This window comes from Nesoenas mayeri (assembly GCF_963082525.1).
Source record: "Nesoenas mayeri genome assembly, chromosome: 1".
NCBI classification, from domain to species: Eukaryota; Metazoa; Chordata; class Aves; order Columbiformes; family Columbidae; genus Nesoenas; species Nesoenas mayeri.
Window position 1 is genome coordinate 55,591,629 of NC_137541.1, and position 23,294 is coordinate 55,614,922.

At 38.0% G+C, this 23,294-nt stretch overlaps 1 protein-coding gene across 1 annotated transcript; it reads right to left on the minus strand.

The window, feature by feature from the left end:
* Positions 1-8,215: 8,215 nt before the first annotated feature.
* Positions 8,216-23,246, minus strand: TMEM19 (transmembrane protein 19). The gene is made up of 7 exons (XM_080363628.1): positions 23,221-23,246; positions 22,778-22,928; positions 15,861-15,974; positions 14,663-14,800; positions 14,081-14,335; positions 12,811-13,020; positions 8,216-9,952 (listed from the first exon to the last, which is right to left on the minus strand). Exons 2-7 carry the CDS (start codon positions 22,863-22,865, stop codon positions 9,789-9,791), a joined length of 969 nt encoding a protein of 322 aa, XP_080219754.1. The 5' UTR covers positions 22,866-22,928; positions 23,221-23,246; the 3' UTR covers positions 8,216-9,788.
* Between the last annotated feature and the right edge of the window lie 48 nt (positions 23,247-23,294).

A 23,294-nucleotide genomic window follows, 5' to 3' on the forward strand; every position in this document is an offset into this window, starting at 1 on the left:
GGCTAATTTCTGTTCCCATGCCCTCCATCAGGGAACCCACAGACCCACCATAGTCCCACAAGTAATCCTGCATTTTTTATCAGGAAATCACTTCTGTTCACCATCAAAGGCCTGCAAGTTGTTTTGAGTCAGATCACTTAAGGCTGCTTAGGTATTTTTGTGTCTGACTAAATTTTAAATATAACACTGTTAGCAGATGAAGAAACTATGTGTACCTAATGGCAAATTCAAGACAAATAAGTGCTTCCTTTGATATTAAACTGTGCTTCTGTCAACAGGTAGCTGGTGATAACTCTTGTTCTTTGTAAAATATTTTGTTGGCTTTTTTTCTCATGCAAAACAGAGGACAGGATGAGCTAAGGTAGCAGGGCAGTACATTTGCATAGCTGTATAAAAAAAACCACAGGAAATTTGTCAGATGTTAAGTCCTAGATTGCTGCTTATCGTTACATTTACTTTGCTGCAGCCTGGTGATGTGATCCCATGCGGTGCAAGTGAAAGTGGGTGGGACGTAGCTACACTGCTCCATAAAGCTCTCCCAGCACCGGCCAAATTCAGGAAGCAACGCTGCAGAGAGGACAGATCTCTTGTAACCTAGCACAAAAAGGTACTTTCTGGTGTCTGGGGGTGCCAGCGTTTTCAGTGGGATATAAAACTGGAATATTGATCACCTTTGTTGTTTAATTAGTTGTTGAGACTTTCTATAAGACTCTGTAATTGCATAATAATGTCATTTGTCTGCCATGTGATTAGTGTGTGGTTAAATGGCTACATTATGCACCAATAACTCCCACCAATACTGATGAGAATGTTTTCACTCACAAATTAGGCACACTGTTTTGAGAGTCACTGCTTATTCAGATACATTTCTAGGCTTGTCTAAGTGGTCAGTTCACAAAGTTCACAGACCATCAAGCCCAAACATATTGTTGCCGTTAATCAGCCTCACCTCCTGTCTAATTTGATTATGACGTCTCCCTGACTAATTCTCATCTGAATTAGACCTTGTCGTTTAGGCAAATAATATTGGCTTCAGCTTTCTATCTGAGTAATTTTAGCTATTCTCTAAATGCCCACTTCACCTGGAGATCTTTCAGTTTGTTTTCAACCTGGATTGCTTTAGTACTATATAATTTAAAGGAGTTTTACTACACTTGGTTTCTGGGTACAGCAATTTGAAATAGCCTATCCATATTAATTTCTTTAAAACCTCCTTTGAAGACTACTGAAGACTGCTTTTTTTGGGGCTGAAAATAAGCACCCGGGTAGGGACGATCTGAACTGATGGCAATAATAATAATGCAATCATTTTTAATTAGTTACTTTATGTTTGAGGATTAAGCATAATTTATCAAATATAAAACTGATTAACTTAATCCTGCAGCTGTGCATGCACTTAATGAGCTTTATTTGCATGAGCAGGGTCCATCTGCTAGTGGTGTATGCAGAGGAGCGTGCTGACTGCAGTTCAGAGAGGCTGTTCAGAGTCTGCTTAACTTTAAACAACTCTAGAATGGCCATCAATTACTAATTCTTCAGTGGAAATACTCTTATGCACAAAATTGTGTGCTTGCACATTGTGCTGACCAGTATCTCTCTGTTCTCTATCTAGCAGGGTCAGACGCTGATGAACTTGAGCTATACTGGAGTGCCTGATACCGCCAACCTTGGCAAAACTACAACAAGGTTATCGACTGTGCAAAGATTTGTACAAACCCTGTGCTGAAAACAGGGCACAGGAAAATAACCCTGCTGAAATCTTCGATCGGGCTGTGACACTTCAAATTAAGACTGCTCTGGCATAGTAGAAATAAAAAGTGCTCTCATTACAAGGAGTCTTTACAAAAATTACTAAGCAGATCACTTTTTACTGAAAACAGAACAATAAAAGTGCAGGTGATTTGACAAAGCTAATTTACTTTCCTGCTTTTCAGCTTTCCTATCTGAAAAACAATGGGAAGCAGCCTATTCTGGGTGCTCTTTGGTAGAAATGTAAAATAATCCTGAAGTGGATGTGTCCCTATTGTGTCCTGATATGGTCTCACATAGGACTGATGGTTCAATTCTGGGGGAAGATGCTGAGCTGATATTTTTTTTTTTTAGGCTTGCCTTCAAATCTAAAGGTGTCACTTTGCTTTAAACTCTTGCACCTTCGCACTCTGCATCCTTAGTGCAGAAGTAGAGCTCAGCTTTCTGCAGCTTTCAACCCTAGCTGTCAGCTTTTGTTGGTTTACATTTCACTTTTCCCTAAACTTGGATGGGACGAGAGCAATTATAGGCCCTAGAGGACATCAAATAGTATTTTTATATGACTATTTGCACTAGCAAAGAAAAAATAACTGCACAAAACAGATCAGCTCTGTGCCATGCACTGAAGAGTAAACACTAACTTTGTATCTGCTGCTGTGAAAAGAGCCACTGTTCTGTGGTTCCTCTGATTCATGAGGATCAGAGAGGAGCTATGGACTCCAGCCCGGGAGTTGAAGCAGTTAAATAGAGAAAGAGATAAAGGAAACTGGAATGAAGAAAACTGGATTCCTCAGATAATGGCAGGGAAAAAAAAAACCAACCAGGAGAGGGTATTTAACAATTAAAATAATACTTAAATTATTACAATTGCAAAGAATTAGGGACAACAGCCCTTAAATGCCATACATGCAGGTGTTCTGTGATGACACGGGCGTAGACTGCTATATATACATCACTATCACAGTCCTTTTTCTTTTGCCTTCTAGCTTAAATACCAACGTAGAGCTGCTGTATGCACATACAGGCTGCTGTATGTGTACACAGACATAATTTAAGGGAATTTAAGTGAGATTTAACAGTAATTTTCAATAACTTTAACTCCTTTTAAATTAAAAAAAAAAAAGCTTTTGACCTTACATTTTTTATATTTTCTTCTTGGACAAAAAGTATGAGTAACCTTAAAATTTTCTCCTGGTAACAGTGTGAAGAAAAACACTGATCTAAAATGTTCTACCACTTTCATATAAACCAAATCATTATTAAAAAAAGCTTTTTAAAAAGTTGGATTTTAAGTTCAGCAAATGGCTAGGCCTCAAGAGAACACTCTTGACAGTTTTAATGTTTGAATATCAGAGGTGTCGAAAAGCAGTCATTATAGCATTGCTTATTAAATCTAGTAGAATTTTGCTGTTACACTATGTACAAATGTCAGCAGCGGTTAAGTGTTAACACCTCTCATTCTTCAGGACAATGTTTAAATGAATAAATACGTGCCTGCTGGAATTCAAATTGCCATTAAATGATTTGTTGATTTGCATTCCTTAACATGACACAAGCTGTTGCATTAGTTCATTTCTCCTTCTCAGTTTGACCACTTAGGAAATTCTTAAGCACTCGCTTTTCTCCTGTGGCAGATAATGGTTTGGTACCACCGGTAATTTAGTTTTTAGCATAAGTATTAAGTGGGTACATGGAAGGTTTACTTTTTTCAATAGGAACAGTATTCTCAATACTCTTAAGAAAATAGAGGATAACAACACTGCCCTGTCACAGTAAAAACATAGTCAAGAATGCAGGTAAAAAATCAAGGATACAACATCTCTTTCACTTTAAATGTGCCAAATATCAGGAGTAAAATTTAACTCATTGACTATGAAAATACTGAAATTTTCTAACAAAGAAGAAATTTGTGGCAAAAGTCACTAGACAGGGGTTAATTGAATTAAGCCCTTATGTATTTTGTGGAGTTTTTTCTCCTTCTGAAATGCTCTAAGAAGCTCACTTAAGCTGGGCATGATGCAAGGCCTGTGTTCCTGCATTTGCACAGAGGGCGGGAGGCAGGAGAACAGTTTCCCTATGTCCGATTTAAGAGTATAAGTTAATGTACTTCAGCACATTGTAATCAAGCTAGAGTTTGCATCCTAGTGCAAAAACACTTACAAGAAAGAATTGGGCAAAGTATTTTCAAAACTACACATGGGTTTATCCTTGCTTCTGTCCTCTTGGCTTTGTTATACCTTAAGAACGAATAGAGTTGCTCACATGGAAGAATAAGTGAAGGCAGATTGCCAGTTTACCATTGTGGGAAACAAAAACATATAGTTAAAGACTGGCTTCACTAGAGGTAATAAGAGAAAGAGGAAAGCCATCTAAGCTCAACATCTAGATTACATTCTTATTTCAGGCGAGTTCTGAACCTAAGTGAATTGTATGTTAATCCACTCCTAAGCAAATCTATCTGAATATAAGCGATGTATTAAAAATCTTTAAGCAACCCAGTGTGAGAATATTTGTGTTCCTTTCACTTCAAGCTCTGAAGTACAATAAATTAAATTATGGTTCCATTTTTTGTCTTGTGATAATGTCTTTGCACACTTTTTTTCTTTTTTTTTTTTTTTTTAAATTTTCTGGCATAGCTTTGCACAGGTTGTCAACTATAGAGCCTCTTGGACAGACATCGCTGAGTGCAATGTCAGATGCTGACACCCGTCTCTTCATTTTCCTATGGCACCTACCAGAAGACACAGGGCTTCCAGAATTCCAGAAGCGAATTACACTCATGCTTCTTATCCCCATGCATCAGGAACCATCTCCTTCCACTTTTTGATTTTAAATTATAGTAGGAAGAGGCACTTAATGCAACAAGATGATGCATATATATTGGGAGCAGCATAACCAGAGGCACTTGGCAGTCTGAAGGCAGACTGAAACTACAGTTGCTTTGGGAGAGCATTTGATTGCAGCAGCTTTCGACAGTGGAATGGTTTCAGGACTTAGGAAGTCAACCGATGGAATAACGAAATATCAGGATAACGAGTAGTGGTGACAAAGAAACCGGGATGACGGAAGTCATTGCTTCTCTAGTACTGCGCTTAACTCTGAGGAAGGCACTGCAGCAGGACACCTTCGGCAAGAAACAACAGAGCACAGTCACTGCTGTTGCCTCCAGGATTGATACCAGCCAAATATTAGTAAGAAGTGGTGATGTGGGCTGTTTCATGGGGGGATTTAATGCTTCTGTAAATGTATAGCTGTGCTGGGTTTTAAGGGTAGAGGTTGATTGATGCATTTATTCAAACAAACATGTTGAGAACCCAAGAGGTTGTATGAAGGCTCTAGCTGGGTTAATTGGAAGAGAGAATTAAAAACATTTTATTCTTCACAGTTTGCGGAGCCACAAGGTTGGGGTGCTGAGCTTGGCCTCTGTACCAAGAAGTTTGTGCACAGGTGTTTACTTCTGCATTACATGCATGATGTAATTTCTTAGGGCCGACCTGAGTTTATATGATGTCCTTCTACCTTCTCAGCTTTGCAACTAGGGCTGCAGTTGCAAAGTCCTTACAAAACTAGTTACTATTAGAGGATATTAAGAAAGGAGCACCTGAAGACTTTTCTTACTGCTTTCTTGCTTTCCACTGACATATCCTCTAGTTGCAGAATGCATTAATACTTTTTTTAAACTCCTGTCATCCCTGGTAGTGATGTGAGTTTCCACCTCCAAGACCAATTTGGGTGGTGATCACATTGCAGTGTTTAATTTTGCTTTACGCTTGCATGAACAAAGCCACAAAAAAAGCAGCCACCGGGAAAGACAGGCACAAACAAGTTATATAGGCTTCACGAGTGGCTCTGCAAGTCCAGCCAGATAGGTTCCCAAAAATGGGCAATTGTTTCCGGGTTGGTGGGATTCCCCTTTCCAAAACCCCTTCCCTCAACATGGGTCAGGCTGGTTCCGCCACGGTTCAGCTCAACCCAGTCTTTTCATCTACCACTGATTAGGAACCAGTGCTTGCCCCAGCTCTAAGATGACAGAACCCAGAGCAGCACAGAGCAAACAATCCTGCTAGAAGGTCTGCTAAGGGAGGGTATGTTTATTCTAAAGATATTTTCAAAGTGATAACACGTATGACATTACTACTTCATATGGTCAGTTACGTGGCTGGTTTCCCAGCCTGAACTCATATAATCATGGTCTTCTGCTTTCCTGTTAATCCATCTTATCGTGTTTCAAGGAAAACTGACATTTAGGGATGTGGTGGAGTCCCCATCACTGGAGGTTTTCAAGATGTTACTGGACAGGGTGCTAGACAGTCTAATCTAGGCTTCCTTTCCTGCAAAAGGTTGGATCAGGCTGTCCTATGATTCTGATTTAGTTCATGGTTGAAGTACCAAGATATTAAAATGGACCCATTTTCTCCTGGGGGATGAAAGTTGTAGAAAAGCTATTGAATAAATGCTCTCCCAGTGGAATTTCTTTACTTGGACTCAGGTTTTATAGACTTGGGAGTATCCAAGTACAAGTTGCCATTTGCCTGAGAGTTTTATTTCCACATTCTCATATTTAATCCTCATTTGGGATTTGCATTAATATTTACTGAAGGTAGCTGCAGGCTTGAGAGCACTGCAGTGATCCACATAGTCTGAATCAATTCATGTACCTGCCGCAATTTATGCATTACAACAGGCCCATAATTGTGAGAGCTGCACCCCGCTCCCCAACAGAAGCAATATTTAAATTGAGAGTTATTATCCAGTTCTGACAAAAGCCAAAGGTGGAGAATATAATGTAGCTACAAAGCTTTAAGTGAATAAACTTTCTGTAAACCAGGTTAATTTCTCCTTGAAGAAGAGTTACTTACTGCAATTTAAGATGCTGGATAATGAAACTTTTAAAAAGGCTGAGTGGGGAGTAAAGCACTGTTAGAGGAAACAAATTCTACTTACAAATCCAAGATGTTCATTCCTAACAGATTTTAATGTGAATATCTATCTATTGCCACGGTTATGCAGTGCCAAAATCAGGTTCTGTAAAACACCAACAGTATTTTGGAATGTTTCAGCCCTTCATTGGCAGAAAACAGTCTTCTCAACATCATCTACTACTTAATACTCAATAAAGGTGTTATACCCCCTTCATTTTTATACCACTTTATTTTGCTGTCCCAGGGAACTGTGGGTCACATCTACAGCATTTTTCAAAAAGATGGACCCAATTTCAAAGCAAGGGGCTTTGAAATTGGGTCCATCTTTTTGAAACACCCTGTACAATGATGTACCACTCAAGAGCAGCATGCACAGACCCAAGCCAATCTATAGTTGTAACAACAAAACAGAAATACAGCAAATAACAGAGTATTTTTGACTCCAATACCAGTACACTCCAACACTCAGGATCAAGACATGAAGCCTAAGCGAGACCTGCCTAAAGATTTCTCATATGCAGTTATGTCATAATCATATTCTTACTTGAACTTCAAACACAACTAAAAATCAAGCCAAGAGTGAGGACCAAAGCTTCACAGCTGTAACCTCTTCAATTAAAAAAAAAATACTGAGCATGCTATGGAAATATTGGTGTCACTTCAAAATGAAAGAAAAATCAGTGATGGAGTTATTGCATATACACCAATGGTACTGATGGGTCTAAGCAAAAAAACTATTTGGATGTTTAAAGAATGGAATTAAATTTGCTTGACCTATTTTGCATCTTCAAATTATCCATTTTCTTGGTTTTCTCTTAGCTCCTCCTCTTTTTATCACTTTCCCTTTTACTTGCTGCATTTTCTGTCTCTCCAAGCAGCTTGTGGATGGGTGGTATCTCCGTCTGCTCCTTTCCGAGCTCAGAAGCTGCTCTTAGTGATACACATCATTTTACAGGCAGGTTGCCATGTTCTGTAACTTCTTCCCTGTATCCCCTGCCTGCCCTCCCCCCCCAACCAGCTGACAGTTTTACTAAAGCTACTAAATAGTTAAATGTAACAATATTTGCGTAAGCTATACGCCACCCAATATAATATACCCAGCATTAATGCTGTCCTTTTTAGAGTTCAAGAATACTCAGGTCTTTCTAAACCCTGGAGATTTATGAGCAGGAATTTCAAAAGCAGTTCAGTGTCATCACTAAGACATGACAGATTAAAAATTCTGACTTGCAGAAGTTCATTCAGGTCACATTCATTCATATGATAAAAGATCAAGGCATTTCATACTGCTATGGACTTAAAAATCACTGATGTCTTCTCACCATGGCAAGCTGGTTTTCAAATGAGACTCATACTAAATAATGAAAAGCTGACCATGTCCACTTCAGTGTTCGAAAGTATACTTTGTTTCAGGAAACAAAAGAACACAAATATAAAGCATTTAACTGAAAGAAAAAGTATATTACAAAAGTCGTGTCTTTCTTAATTCTAGAAATTAAAACAATATTAGTAATATCTTATAAGACAACTCGTACAGTGTTTATTTAGAAGCAGCATAAATCCAAACAATGTATAAAAATCTCAAGTGCTTATTGTTACAGTTTAAGTGGATATATTACTTTTATAATTTTGGACCTTTCCATAGGAACAGATATACAGCAGCCACACAATTTGTTCTTTTGTTCTTTTCAGAAAGCTTTTACTAGTTTAAAATCTCATCTGTATAACTGGATAATACAGTGAACTAGTTCCAGTGATAAATTCCATATTTATATAGACTAGATTTCAAAAGAGTAAACTCAACAAGGAAGGTACTTAGATTTTTTAATATTCTCATAAAAGGTGACATAACACATAATACAAGTGAATTAAGACAGGCAACATATACAAGACATTTGTCAAAACAATCAGAAGCTTAATACAAAATACTCACCTCTAAAGATAAAATAAATTTCTAAGTTAACAGTATGGGCCGTACCTGTTGACAGTGACAGGTTATTATAAGGGTATCTCTAAATACAATCTGTGCTGGCTGAACTACTTTCAGCTCTTTTATAAATTAATGATGGAAGATGGAATCACCTAACATAGGAGCCTGAGCACAAGAAGTTAAATTCTCATCTTGAAATGGTTTATAAGTGAGATTTTTCCACATTCACTGCAAGGATAACCTCTGTTGCTTCTTTGGCTGAGGCCATCATCTCCGGATAACTACCCTGAACAAGATGGGAAACACTTCCATTGCTGAGAAAGAATCAAGGAGTATAGTTTGGTCAGAACACTAAAAATGATGAACAATTCCATGCTTACAGAAAAAATATTCTGTTTCTAAAGAGATGAACGTGAATTCACAACTGTAATCTCTAATTTTAGATAATTTAGTAAGTACCACAGTATTGACAATCTTCATAAATATCATTAGTTTGGAAATAAATACATCAAAAAAGTACAGCCAAATTTATTATTCTTACTGGAAAAACTACTGAGTTTTTATTTTAAATTTAGTCTTTTTCTTCAAACATTATGTAGTAGCATCACTTTTGCCAACCCTGTTCTCAAGGAAGCAGAGGTTCTGTCTATCAGGATACAGAACAGGCAACAAGGCTTCTCCCTTCTCTCCCTCTTCCCCCAAAATATGTACCATACATTATGGGAAATACCAGAATTCACCCATTTCACCCATGTTACCACTGCCTACAGAAAGTGGCAGTGTATTTTGTGTCTGGCTTGGATAGCAGCCACAATGCACCATTACACTGATGGATGTAGATGAGACTTCTATTTCCAGCCTCTTGCCCTTCCAGATGCGGGGGACTGGAGAGAACACAGACGCCAACCCTTTCGCTCCATGAGGATAAATGAAGTGCTCCACCTCACTTGGCGATGATCTACGTCCATTTAAAGAGCAACAAAAGCACACTGACAAAACCCCTTCCTTGCCCTGAGAGATGCCAACCACTGTATGAGTCTTACAGCCTTATTAAGTTGAGATGGAAAGTCCTTTGGCTCTCTGAAAGTTCCACATCCATCTCTTCAAGAGAGTTTGAAGACAACTCTTTGGAGTCTTTGAGTAAGACAGAACATAAATGAATCACATGCAGAAAACCTTAAACCACTTCAACGCCTGGGCCAGAAATACAACGCAGTACATGGAAGCACCAAAGCTATGATTATAGAAGAAAAAAGATTTACTGCATTGTTGTCTAATATGGGTTTTCCAGATATGTGCTTGGAGTCTTTCGTTTGGTGGTTGACAACCATGCCAATATTCTCGTCAAAACCTGGGAAAAGACAAAGACTTCATTTTTACAAAGCCAACCAAACTCAAAAGAAACTTAGCAACCAAGTATAGGGAACTTCCTAAATTCAATTTACCATTATGACGTTAAACCTCAAACAGATCAAACTAAATCACAGTTAGTTTAATCTGGTAGCTTCAAAGAATGGGATACTACTTTTGAAAAGTTACACTTCCGTCAGGCCTGCCTCTCTCTTTATGTAGTTTGATAGCAAAGAAAGGAACAAAACAAGCTAAGTCAAAAGAGAAAAAAGCTATTCTGAGAGCCGTTCAAGGAAAGGACACTATTTTGAACAGAACAGAAACAACTGATTAGGAACATGTATTTCCTGTCAAGATCTTTTTGTTTTCAAAAGAAAATTATGGAAATAACATAAATACTTGATCTGACTGAAAACAAGCTCCTCACAGAGGCTGAATTTATTACTTCTGTTTACACAGCAGTTTTATACCAGCAGCAGCTGGATTTTTGTCCTAGTGCATAAGCCATTTATTGCTCTACCTCTTTATTACTGGTACTCTAATATTGTGTATCATTAGCTGTTACTGTACACACACAATTATCCTATGTTTTGTCCAGCTGCATTATTTTATATGCTGATGAAAGAACAGAATTTTAGCACACTTGATTTTAATGCCAACTCACACTATAGCGAAGAATAATGCTACATGCATATGCACAAATTTAATGTTGACGTGAAGAAAGGTTCCAAAACAAATCAGTACATTTTATATTAACATTATTTTTTCTCTGTAGATTTGAATATCTGCTAATACCCACAACATGGAAATTTCACTTTGAGCTGCTGCTTTATTACAAAAAAATTTCAGCACTTCAGACACAACTCAAACAAAACTCCACACCACAAACCTGCTTGGCAGGTATATAGCTAGTATTACTGTTATCTTTCAATCATAAATTTAAACCTAGCTTTGCATAATGCAAAAGAGCTACAGAAAAATCAAACTTCAAAGTTTGATAGTTTAACTCTTAACACTTGCCATGATTCAGAAAATCCTAAGTTTCTTGAGAGAAAAACTAAGAATAAATTTTTATAAACGTATACACATATGCACATAAAGCACAGATTCAGAGGATAAAGAAGTGGGAAAGTAAGTTCTTCCATTAGCTTTGTTATTTACAGAATAGAATACAGAATCTTCAGACTGATAACACAGGGAAATTTTAATCTAATTCTGTGCAGCTATTCAGACAAAGTTTTATTAAATAAATGGGTGGGCAGGGAAGGACCTTCTCTTAGAAATAGCAGGTACCACAGACTATTACACAAACCAAATCTAGGAAGATTACCGACTGGAAAAAGCACTGGCAGAATAGATTAGCAGTGGTAGCATAACGTTTACAAAAAAAGACTATTCTTTATTGCTGCTGCCATATTTATTGGTTTTCAATACGCTGCAGAGAGATTGGACTATTTCTTACGAGACCACATGGAGTGGATTGGAAAAGTGGGTTCAAGTAAGGAAGGACACAAAACCTAACAGTGTGCCCCACATGAGCAGCACTAATTCATTTATATCACAGCATACATATACCATAGCAGATATGTGTATGTAGTATACATATGCTTCAAAAGTGCTTATGAATTTGTAAAAGAAATTGTGGAACTTGCATACTTGTCCCTGCTGCAGCCAGCAAGGTAAATTGCTGAGCATGGAAAAGTACCTGAAGTGAAGAAATAGATGCTGATAAATGCAGACATGCATTAGCGAGGTTTACCACATTCTCTTAATGCGTCTCCCTCATTAGGAGAATGAAACATTGTCTGAGTGCTTAAGTGTTTCCTTTTTTTCTATAGAAATACTGTATCTAAAAATTCCTCAAATGGTTAAACACTCCATTATATTTTGGACTTGCCTGGAACTATAAGGAACAGTACATAAAAACTGCTGGAAAGCCAAACCTACAGCATCAACAACAGTTTGCAGTTCTCACTGTGATGGTAACTATAAAGGGCTTCTACCTCTCAGGCAGTTCATCTGCACATTGAAACCTTGACTTCCAACGAGTAAGTGTACTGACAACATCATATGAAAACTTGAGTTCTCTCTCTAACCCAGCTGTTAAACAGAATAGTGTCAGATATGGTCCTTAAGCAATTTTTAACATAGGGTAAGTTTACAGTTTAGCCTAAAAGTTGTCTGTAGTGTTTATTAGCAGACAATGATCTTTAAAGACAACAAGTAAATAGGTTATAAAATTGTTTAGAAGCAGCCAGCCAACAATATTTTTTTAAAAATTGACATGATTCTATTAATTTATTTATTAAGTCACAGCTAGTTTGTGTTAAGTTTAATTTACAGGAAACAGTATTCTATTAAGTGGTGAAAAAAACAGAACATAAAATACTGTGCACACTTTCCTGGAGCTCTTTTTATTTAATTCTTAAAGCTGAGACTATTGTTAAGTCTTCAGAGTTAGAAATGGAGCTTCCGCAGTTAAAACTTAATCTGAGTAAATGGATAAAATTAAGCTGACATTTTCTTTTATAAAATGTTACCATAATTAGATATACAGAAAAGGAGAGGGCAGCAATTGCTTTTTCCAAGGTAACGTGTTGGAGATCTCTGGTGTCTTTCAGTCCTCAGTAAGACAGTAACATAAGATAAACAAATCAAAATGTGGAAAAGGACCAACTGCCCTTGCTCTTGTTTTCATTATCACGTCCATCCCTTCAGCTCCGCTTGATCTTTGTGTTGCTAATTCTGTATTTTTCCATTTAAAAATCACGTCCTCAGCCCTTCTTGAAATTCATTTCCATTTTTAGGTTCCATTAGGAGAATGGGAAAAAAAAAAAAAAAAAAAGAGCAGAATCTTACCGCTGTATTGCATCGTAGCTCCCAAATATGAATCAACAATCGATCCCAGTAAGCCAGCTGCTGCACCAAACACAATAACGGGCCATTGTGGAGCAGATATTTCCAGATCAGTCACGAAAATGAGCTGCGTTATGAAGTAGGCTATACCTACGGTCATGCCCCCAAGCAAACTTGAGACCAGGCCCACTAATGTAATTGCTCCATTAGTACCTAAAACAAACAAAACCAAGCTGATTTTACCTTTTTTTTCTTAAAGATTTACATTTGTTCAATCATTTTATATGAAATTAAAACTGTTTACAGTGATCAGAAGATCCTCTTCCATCCACAAGGCTCTGTTACTACAGCTTTTATTTACAATTCCCATTATGCTGCTGAGAAGCTGAACCTGTACCATTACAGCCTATTACTATTACTTTTAGTTTCTCTAAGGCGAGTTACCTAGACACCCAGGCAGTGAACCTCGAAATGTCACCCGTTATTTGTGTATGGGGTGGGGGGGATGGAGGGGAGAAAAATATATTTGCTCTAAAAATATAAAGCTTCAGATGTGCATGTTATTTAAAATAATGCCCCTTTCAGAAAAAAGTATACCAAGATATATTTCACCAGCAAATTTTTTAAAAGGGACAAAATCCATAGAAAGGAAGATGTCTGACAGCTGACTAAAAATCTAAAGAATATGTATAGAAAAAAAAATGCCTATGCATTTAAATCGTATCCCATAAGATCTAAAACTCAGATGTCAGCAAAACTCAAAAAAGACATGCTGCTTTAAGGTAGCAGTATCATCCACTGTGCAGACAAGGTTCCACAGATTGAAGGTTCACTTTACCCACCCTTGGTAAGATATTAAAGGAAATGAGAGATTTGGTTAAGAAGTGAATTTTCTGTAGTGTCTGTATTGAACATATGTATATTCTTCTACTGATTAAAATCTTAATGTCTGAAAACTTCAGATGATAACTCGTATTCTTTATATTATTGGCAATATAAACACTTTAAACAGTACCAGAGATGACAAGTGACAGCACTCACTATGGAAGATTTTAGCTCCCTAGATGCTACATTGGTGCATTTCACCAACAAGATGCACCAGGAACACAACTGAGTAAATTCCATTTCAAAATGCATTCCTGCTAGTATTTTTGAATCCCAGATTTCTGATGTTTGTTTTTCTGGGATTTTTAGCTTTTCAAGTTGGATGAGTAATTCAAAACAGATCAGCAAAACATTAAGACAAGAACATGCAGAACAGGTAACACCTCACCTACTGGAACCTTTTTCCAGGTTGTTATCAACCTTGGCTTGCTTTTACTCATTACACTACCAATCTCTGAAGCCCATGTGTCACCAGCAGAGCACGCCAAAGCTCCCAAAAGGGATAAGCACATCCATGATGCTGTGTATTCCTTTGAAAAGTCTATTGGAATTTCACCAGGTCCATTTTCTATCATATATAAGAGAGCCAGCTCAGTAGGAACACCACCGTTAGAGACTACTTGCACCCAGTTCCTCTGTCCACCTGAAGTGACAAAGAACTAAATTTTAGTATTTTCAAGCAAAACAATTTGACAGGCAACAGCATGAGACAAAAGGAAAATACACAAATATAAAGTTAAATTTCAAAAGACACTTTCAAATCAGAAACTAGATAGCAATGTATTCAATAGAACAGAAGCAAAAGTAAAGTCTCTTGCTAAAGTTCACAGGGATAAGGGTGAGGGGGAGACATGATAAGAGTGTTCCCTCCTCTGGATGTTGTATCTCATCTGACCCTTTGAAAGCAAGAGGAACATGCAGCTTTTATTCTCCACAAGGGATCTGAAAGAATTAAAATGTTATGGCTTACCTTCTTTGTATTCTGGATCTATTTGCTTCTTTATATCTTTTTTCCATTTAGTAAGTTTTGAAGAAGTAACAAAAAATACAAGCAAAGAAGTGAAGAAACTGTAATTTGCAACTGTAAGGATAAATCCAACTACCAATCCTATGAAGAAAAAAAAAGTATATGAAGTTCCTTCATATAACAATGTCTGCTTTGCAAAGTAATTAAGTATTTTGAATCTCTTGAATATGAAGAGTATCTTCATGCTAAACCTAAGACAACCACGCAATAAGAGAATTATCGAAGCACCTAGTACGTGTACGAGAATTCCAGTGACAGTTACCTTTATAATTTTCTGTTAAATTTTATTGTTAAATTGCTAATTTTACTGCTGCTGCTGCTAAAGTCTGTGATTTTTAAGCCTTTCTCTTGCCACAAACCAGTAATACTCTGCAAAAAAAAAAGACTAAGCAAAAAAAAAAAAAGCCAAAGGATGTCTAATTGAAATTTAAGTACCCTACCTGAAGAATACGATTTACAATTTTTACAAGATTTGCAAAATGGGTGACATAGAAGAAAAGGATTTGAGGTCCTGTTTCTTTCCATTGACCGTCAATTCAGACAAAGGTAAGTTTCCTCATGTGGAAATCTTGCATCAGATTCCAACAGAGACTGTGTACATTATGTTGGAGTTTTTCTCATGTGGTCAAGAAAAACTTTGTTGAAATAGTGACTTGCTTAAAGTGAAGCACAAATTTAATTTTCTTCTTATTTTGGCGAGGCAAAAAAATGCCTGAAGCTGCACATATTACAGAAAGGAGAACCATGTTATCTTTACTGGTCTGCTACTGGGCAGGCAGGCTGCTGACATGGCTCAGTTTTATGGTATTTCTTTACAACTAACTCTACCATTTAGTTACGTTTCTGTGAATCCATCTACATGCAAAACAAAAACATGCAATTTAACTGCATGCTGTTCTGAAGTTTAAAATGTTCTTATAGATTTATATAAATCTATTGACAATATTAATCAAATGAATTACAAAGAGCAGCAAAAATTAACCTGACTCAGGCATGAGAACAAAAAAAATCTATTAAGGTATATATGCTTACATTTATAATTTTACTATAATAAAATGAGGCAGGAAAGTCTTAAAATAATATTATGTACCATAAAAAGGACCGTAGTTTATTAAATGAATAGTCTCAGAAAAAAGCATACCTCCCAATGCACCACTGTGATCTAGACTCTTCTTCCTAAAACCCTGTGTAGCAATCACTAGTGGAACCAAGACCGAAAAAAGCAAGCGCCATGGAGAAATGGGTTGTAAAGTACCTGATAAATCAAATAAAATGGTTACAGGTCATCCTTATCAGTCTTTTTAATGCCTTTATATCTTAAAAGCAATTACCTTCTAGTATATATTTAAAACCTGATCTTAATAGAGATTAAACTTTTTACCCTTTTGAAGTAATATATTCTTATGAATGGAAGACCAAAATATCTGCAATTATCTACTCAATTTTTCTATTCAGCCTTTCAAAGAATAAAGAAAATACATTAAATGAACTAAAATTAATTACAAAGAAATAGCAAACGTGTCAAGAAAGAAATATTGTGATATTTTCCATTCTAAAAGTGATTTATAAACTTCAAAGATTAACATTCAAAATGTTAAAAGCAGTTGAAACCTGATTTGGATATAAAAGGTAAGTTCAGATTTTAGAAAAAAACCCAGCCCATACATCCACAGTGAGCTATGTACAATTCAGTTTCATACCTGAATAAGATTCAAACTAAAATTCCAGTTAACAAAACATGTACAGAGGCGGCAAAGCAACTTTAAATAAATAAATTAGTGCGACAGCTTCCCTGGTAGATCATGTTATGACTGATTCTCTGGTAACTACAACAACAAATTTGATTTTTTTAATAATTGTTATGATTCTTTCATGAAGTATCAGAAAATATGGCAGCAATAAAGAGAATGAACAACACTGTCTATGGTCACTAATGCTTTTTAACATTGTAATAGAAGGAAAATTGTAACAATATATTGGAAGCTTTACCTTGTTTTTCAAGACTTTCCAAATACCAGTGTTTTAGGAAAAGTAATTTTTGTTTATCAAAAGCTTTAGCTTGATATCTTTTGGCTATGAAAACCAGGCAATTTTTTCATCATCTGTGTATTCTAAATTATTTCCAGGATGTGCCTAATGTTGTCACTTAGTTGTCCATGCCACTGACTGGAATTTTACACTATGTTAATAGAAAGAGTGCTGATCCTTGTCTGAAAGAATACATCAGAAGTAGTTTCATGTCTATACAAGAACTTCCAAAATGGCTCAAGCCAAACACATGCCCAACTCAGAATCCCACCTGGCAGTGGCGAGCTGCACATGTAAAAGGAAGGAGTATAAGGAACAGCTACAGACTGATCTTCCCTGCTTTATTGGGAACTTTTTTGTTGGCTTTTCTAAAATGCCCCATGTATTTGTCCAATCCATTTTTAAAACAGTTACAATTTTCATCTCCACAGCCACCCACAGAACTCAATTTTGGTTTTAGATGCTCTGAAAAAGGTCTTTCAAAAAAGTGAACAACAAAGATCCTGATACCCCAAGTTTCATCAGACAGCTGCTAGATTTTATGACTGAATAGTGATTTCCTATTCACATTCTTCCTGACATTCCTGACCTATATAGATGTCCCCTTTTATGGTGAAATATTTTTACCTGTTTAAGTCCTCTTCAAATGGATGCTGTGACCTGCTCTGATCATCTTTGCTGTCCTCACTGTTCCTTTCTAATTCTGCTATGGGCATTTTAAAATGGGATGACTGCAAGTACATGCAGTACTCATAGCAAAGAGACACCAGGATTTTACAACTTCTATCAGTCTATTGATTTTTGACAGAGTGAAAAGCATCTGATTTCCAAAGAAGATGTGAATATATTAAGTGCACTGGAAGGTGTAATTCTCCTCCCCTGATTACCTGCCTCTACCAAACCAAGCTACTGACCTCTTCAGCCATGCAGTACATTAACTATAGACAGCTCTGGTGTAAAACATATATATTTGCCCTGCTGCTCTGTTCTTCTTGCATTACTATCTGATCCCTTTATCCATGGAAACCAAGCTTTTGGGTCTCTCTCTCCATCATAGGAGCATAACTCCTCAACAAGCAGAATTTACATTCTTCAGGACCTGAGAACATATCCACTACCTTTACAGTGGATGTTCTTATGACTTTATTAGTACTGAATTTTTTCACCAAAAGGTGTAGTCCTAGAAACATTCATAGGAACCTAGGAACACTTAAAAACTGAGCTTACTTCAGCAAGCCATTTCATTCCTTGAATCATAATTTTAAATGAAGAACAATACACACCATAAATCCTGTATTTAAGGAAAAGCAGCTACATGACATACAAGTCTGTTATATAGTCTGGCTTCCACCTGAATACTTATCCACAAGCAAGCCTGAAATTACCTAATGCAGTTTTCCTTGTCCTGTCTATTTCTACAGAAAATCTCACCTAGCTGAGAATCACATATGATTCAGACTTCTTATTCTTTGTTTTGTGTAGTCTCTCTCCACTGCACATGCATGGATGTACAGTCTCTTCCCAACCTGGCAGCACTATAAGACAGCTAGCTGCACACTCTGGTTTGGAGCACTGCAGAGACTTGTATCCCAGGCTGGATCAAAACAACTGTGACCAGCAGGTCAAGGGAGGTGATCCTGCCCATCTGCTCTGGTGAGACTCTACCTGCAGCGCTGCATCCAGCTCTGGGGCCCCCAACATAAGAGGGACATGGACAAGCTAGAGTGAGTCCAGAGGAGGGCTGGAGCACCTCTCCTGTGCAGACAGGCTAAGACACTTTAGGTTGTTCAGCCTGAAGAAGAGAAGGCTCTGGGGAGACCTTATAGTAGCTTTCCAGTACCTAAAGGGGACCTACAAGAAAGCTGGAAAGGGACTTTAACAAGGACATGTAGCGATAGGACTAGTGGTAATAACTTTAAACTGAAAGAAAGTAGATTTAGATTAGATATAAGAAAGATACTCTTCACCATGAGGGCTGTGAGGCACTGGAACAGGTTGCCCTGAGAAGCTGTGGATGCCCCATCCCTGGAAGTGTTCAAGGCCAGGCTGAAGGGGGCTCTCGGCAACCTGGTCTAGTGGAAGGTGTCCCTGCACATAGGAGAGAGGTTGGAACTAGATGATCTTTAAGGTCTCTTTCAACCCAAGCTATTATATTCCATGATTCTATGAAAAGCAAGCTGCATTGAACAATTTCATGTTTTGTAATGCACATTTACTCTCAGAGATCTTTACTTCTCCGAGGATTCTCTAGACTAATTTTTTTCCACTTCTACCTTCCACTGTCCTCCCTGTTATTTTTTCTCAACTTTATCTAGAACAGTGCAACCAAACATTCAGTGACAAGATTATTTCTTCTCACTTGCACAATATGTCTGTATGAGAAATTATTGTCTTTGTGGGATGGTATATTCAGCATAGACTGAAGACCTGTTTAAGCTAGGAGACACCCTTCTGTTTCTATGAGTTCCTGTGCCCCACATAGTGGGGGAATCCTTTCCACTGATTTTTGTTCTCTGAGAGCAGCTACAACAAAATAGCTACAACTCAAGTCTTGCCTTGTGTTTTCACATGACTATGGATTTTAGCTTTACATATTTGCTAAGTGAACAGTATACGTGAATATGGGGATGGCAAAATTAACAAGATAGCTCTGATCTTCCTCTACACTTTGTTTACTAGTTAGCATATTTTAATAAAACTGAGCTTCCTGTGTTACAGTTACTCAAATATTTGATTGTAGCTTATTCATTTTTTCACAGAGTTAACAACTGCAATACACTGCATGGTTTAAATCTATCAATTCCTTGCTGTCATATAAAACCAATTCTACATAATCAAAGCTTCTGTATTTGGAAAGCATACTGCTTTTTGGGAACTGAAGAGAAAGAAGTCATTTCAGGTCTAGTATTAACATCTATGCAAAAATGGCTTACCTGTTATCCTCCTTGTTACACAGAAAATCAACCCAATGTAGAATGTTTTGAAGTATTTAACTAGAAATCAGTCAAACCCCAAACTTTTTAGAGAAAAGGATTGCTTTTCATTATATCCTTCACTTATAATTCTTAAACTGCCAAGACAGACCATTTGAACTACTCCCAAACAAAAAAATGCTGGTTTTCAAAACTGCAAAAGATTTACTTTTACAAACAAAATTGAAAACAAAAAAATCAAGATATTTCCTCATCAAAATATCTACAGTGCTTTCTAAAAAGCTTTTTCCTGAGTATCCAGTTTATTTGCTTTACTTAGTCATTCAAGTCACTATGATTTAAACAAGCCTGCAGAACAGAAAAGAATAAGTCACTCAGCTGTCAAAATTCCATATCATTCCATGAAGCACTAGTGTCCACAGCAACTTTATTTTAAGGAGACGATTTATCAACATTGTCCTAAACATATTTGTGTCCTTCTAAAATTCCAGAACATTTACTAAAACAAAAGCAGTTACTAAAGGAGTTGGTTTTGTCCAGTTAAAAGGTATGTTATTACCTGACTTGATAAATTACTGCCTTAACAATATGATTCTTACAACCTTTATATTCTATTACCTCATTTTGACTTTAAATTGGAAGACATAAATTTCATTGCAAAAGATGCCAAAAGTACATCTTAAAGAATACCAAAATTTAAAAGTTTGAGAAGAAACTGTTCTTTCATACTACAGTTTAAGTGTCTTCCATCTTTGCAGTCAGAGAGAGGAGAAAGCTATTGATTATATCCTGAGCTACACTACTTACTCTGACAGAATTTCACTACCAGAAAAACAACAAAGAAAGCCAGTTGACCAGGTGAAAGTGGTGTGACCACTTTCTGAAACATGAGCCCTTTCAATCCTTTGAAACTTGATGTACGACTTTCAAAAATACAGTTTCAGCTGATGATCATCTCAGCAAGATTTCAAGTGACAGATTTTGTTTAAAAGACCCAAAAACTTTTAAAAAGTAAAGCTCATCATTAAGGTAGCTTTTGAGCTAATAAAAACCCCCAAATCATGAGAAGTTATTTATCACATCTGCTATATAAATATAAGACACCACAAGTCTAACATTAAAGTGGGTCTCTATCTCACAGAAGAAAGATTTCACACAGGCACAGCAGCTTCTTTTGCTGGAAAGCTAAACATGCAAGTTTCCAACAAGACCTTTGCGTCAGCAGTACCTAAAGCTTTGCAGATATCCAGGCTCCCTGATGCAAAGTAGGACAAACATATTTCACAGTAAAACACTTGCCATTGCAAGCACAAAGACTCGCAAGATGAAAACTTCTTTTCTGTGTACTGAAAAGCCCCATTGCTGTAAATGGTGTGCAGGTGAGTTTTGTAGCCAAGGGTTGACTCAAAAACTGAAAAGGACCACCAGCCATTTATGAGAAGATCTCCAGGGCTGTAGTGTGGTATTTCTAATCACAAACAGAATTTTCATCTTTTTAAGGTCATTTTTAAACTGACATTTTTTTATTCTCTTGGGGGGGTGTAAAAAAAAGAAGTATTAGAAGTAAATTACTACTAAATGTAAGTAGTTAAGACTAAGAACACTTTGTTGTTGTTGTTTATTATGGATTCTTTAATACTTCCATTTTATCAAAATTTTGGTCACTGCTTGGTGCTTAAGCATTACTATGACCTATAAACTATAAATTAACAAAGGCATGTTTGTAGTATTTTTATATTTATGGTCAAGGACTGAATTTCATTGCTTTTACAGGCTGAAATTATTTAAGTTCTCTCTTCCACTTCATTAAACCCACTCCTATTATATGCTTCATTCACCTCCTCAAGCCAAGGTCTGTCCGCAGTCTCAGGCAAACAGACAACAAAAGTTGTATGTCCGACCTGTTCCATAGTAATTTTCCACAAAAACAGAGGATTTGTCTGCAATCTCCTCTTTTGTATCAGTCCCTATCCTGATTTACCTCATATCGGGCCTCTCCACTCTACACTGTCAATTCTAAACCATTCTAAAGCAAGGACCGGAATATCCTAATTAGAGGCAAAACTCAGAGAGCTATACCTATAGAGAGCAGACAAGCACAAGTGAGTGTGTTTAAATCCAACCTGGCCAGCTCTAAATGACACTAACAAAACCTGTTTGTGAAGCCTGCTTATGCATACCTTCTACGTGTCTGGCACCTCACCGGAAACCAAATTAGCAGTGTCCAGATAACACAGGTTTAATGATGTATCAAGCCTAATAAAATCTAAAGCACTGAAAAACACTGATCAGGGGCATCCAATTCCCACTGCAAAAGTCTGCTTACACTATTTATTCTAGATCCAAGGTGAGGCACTTGGATGTGTTCATAATGCATCCCCAGGCACTTACAGCAACACTGCAATGATGCCAGAGCTCTTCCTGCATGAAGTTGGCTCAAGTCTTAAGGACAGGTGTTTACCTGTCCTGGGAAAGTGGTTAAACACTTGTAGGCTTGAACCGATGCTGAAGGCAGTACTGCCACTTCTGCACATTGCTATAAAAACAGTTCTAGATCTGAAATGCCAGACCACGGAAAGTACTAGTGTCCCTGCAACTACACCCAACTAATCCACAGCCTGACTTGCCTGAACAGAACACAGCTGACTACATACACTCATGCCAGAGACTCTATGCATGTATTTCTCTCTACCTTGACCAGTGAATTCTCACATGCTCTGTTCAGAGCTTGCATGTACATTCCTAAGACTGTTTTGAAGGTCAGTGCACATCTCCACGCTGTCATTAATAGAGGAAAGACCTCTAACAGCTTGCTCTTTCACTTTTTCATTTTTATCTTATTTGCTTTCTTTTAGGGAGGTAAATCACAAAGGATAAGAACATTTTAAATTCAACGGCAGTTCTGAGCAGAGCTGCACAGGAGGGCACAGTGGCTGTTGATACCTTCTAAACCATTCTCAGCTGCTGTCAGGTTTCCAGCTCTCCTGAGGTTGGCAGGGGCTATGTACACCCCTCTTCCAGTTCTCTATCTCCAGCTCGCCGAGGCTGGAAGGCAGTGGGCAGCGCGCCTCTCCCCAGCCACAGACTCTGGACTCACCGTAGTACCTACTTGCAGTTATGGACACGATCCAGAAAGCCAGAGAAATACAAATGATCAAGTTCAGGATGACGATATTCGCCATCATCTTGAGGTAGTCTCTGAAGAAATCCCCCGGCTCATAGAACACAGGAAGCCAGAAGGACAACACCTGGCGGGGAAGCACAACGCGCAGCGCATCACCGACACCGCTACCTCCTCCTCCTCCGTCTCCTTCTCTTCCTCCCGCCCGGCCCGAGCCGCGGCCCAGCCCGGCCCGCAGCGCTTCCGCGGCCGCCTCTCGGCCCCGACACCTCGGGGCGCTGCGAGGCCGCACCAAGGCGCTCATGGAGAGGCAGCTGCGGCCACCCCCGGCCCGCTCGAAGCCGGCCTGCGCGGCGCTCGGTGACCGGACACCCCTGCCCTGTCTCCGACCCCTCGCACCGCCGGGCTCCGACACCGACCTGCTCCACCGTCCCACCAGCGCCGGCACCAACCCGCCCCGCCGCCGCTCCGCGCATGCTCGCCCGGCCGCCGC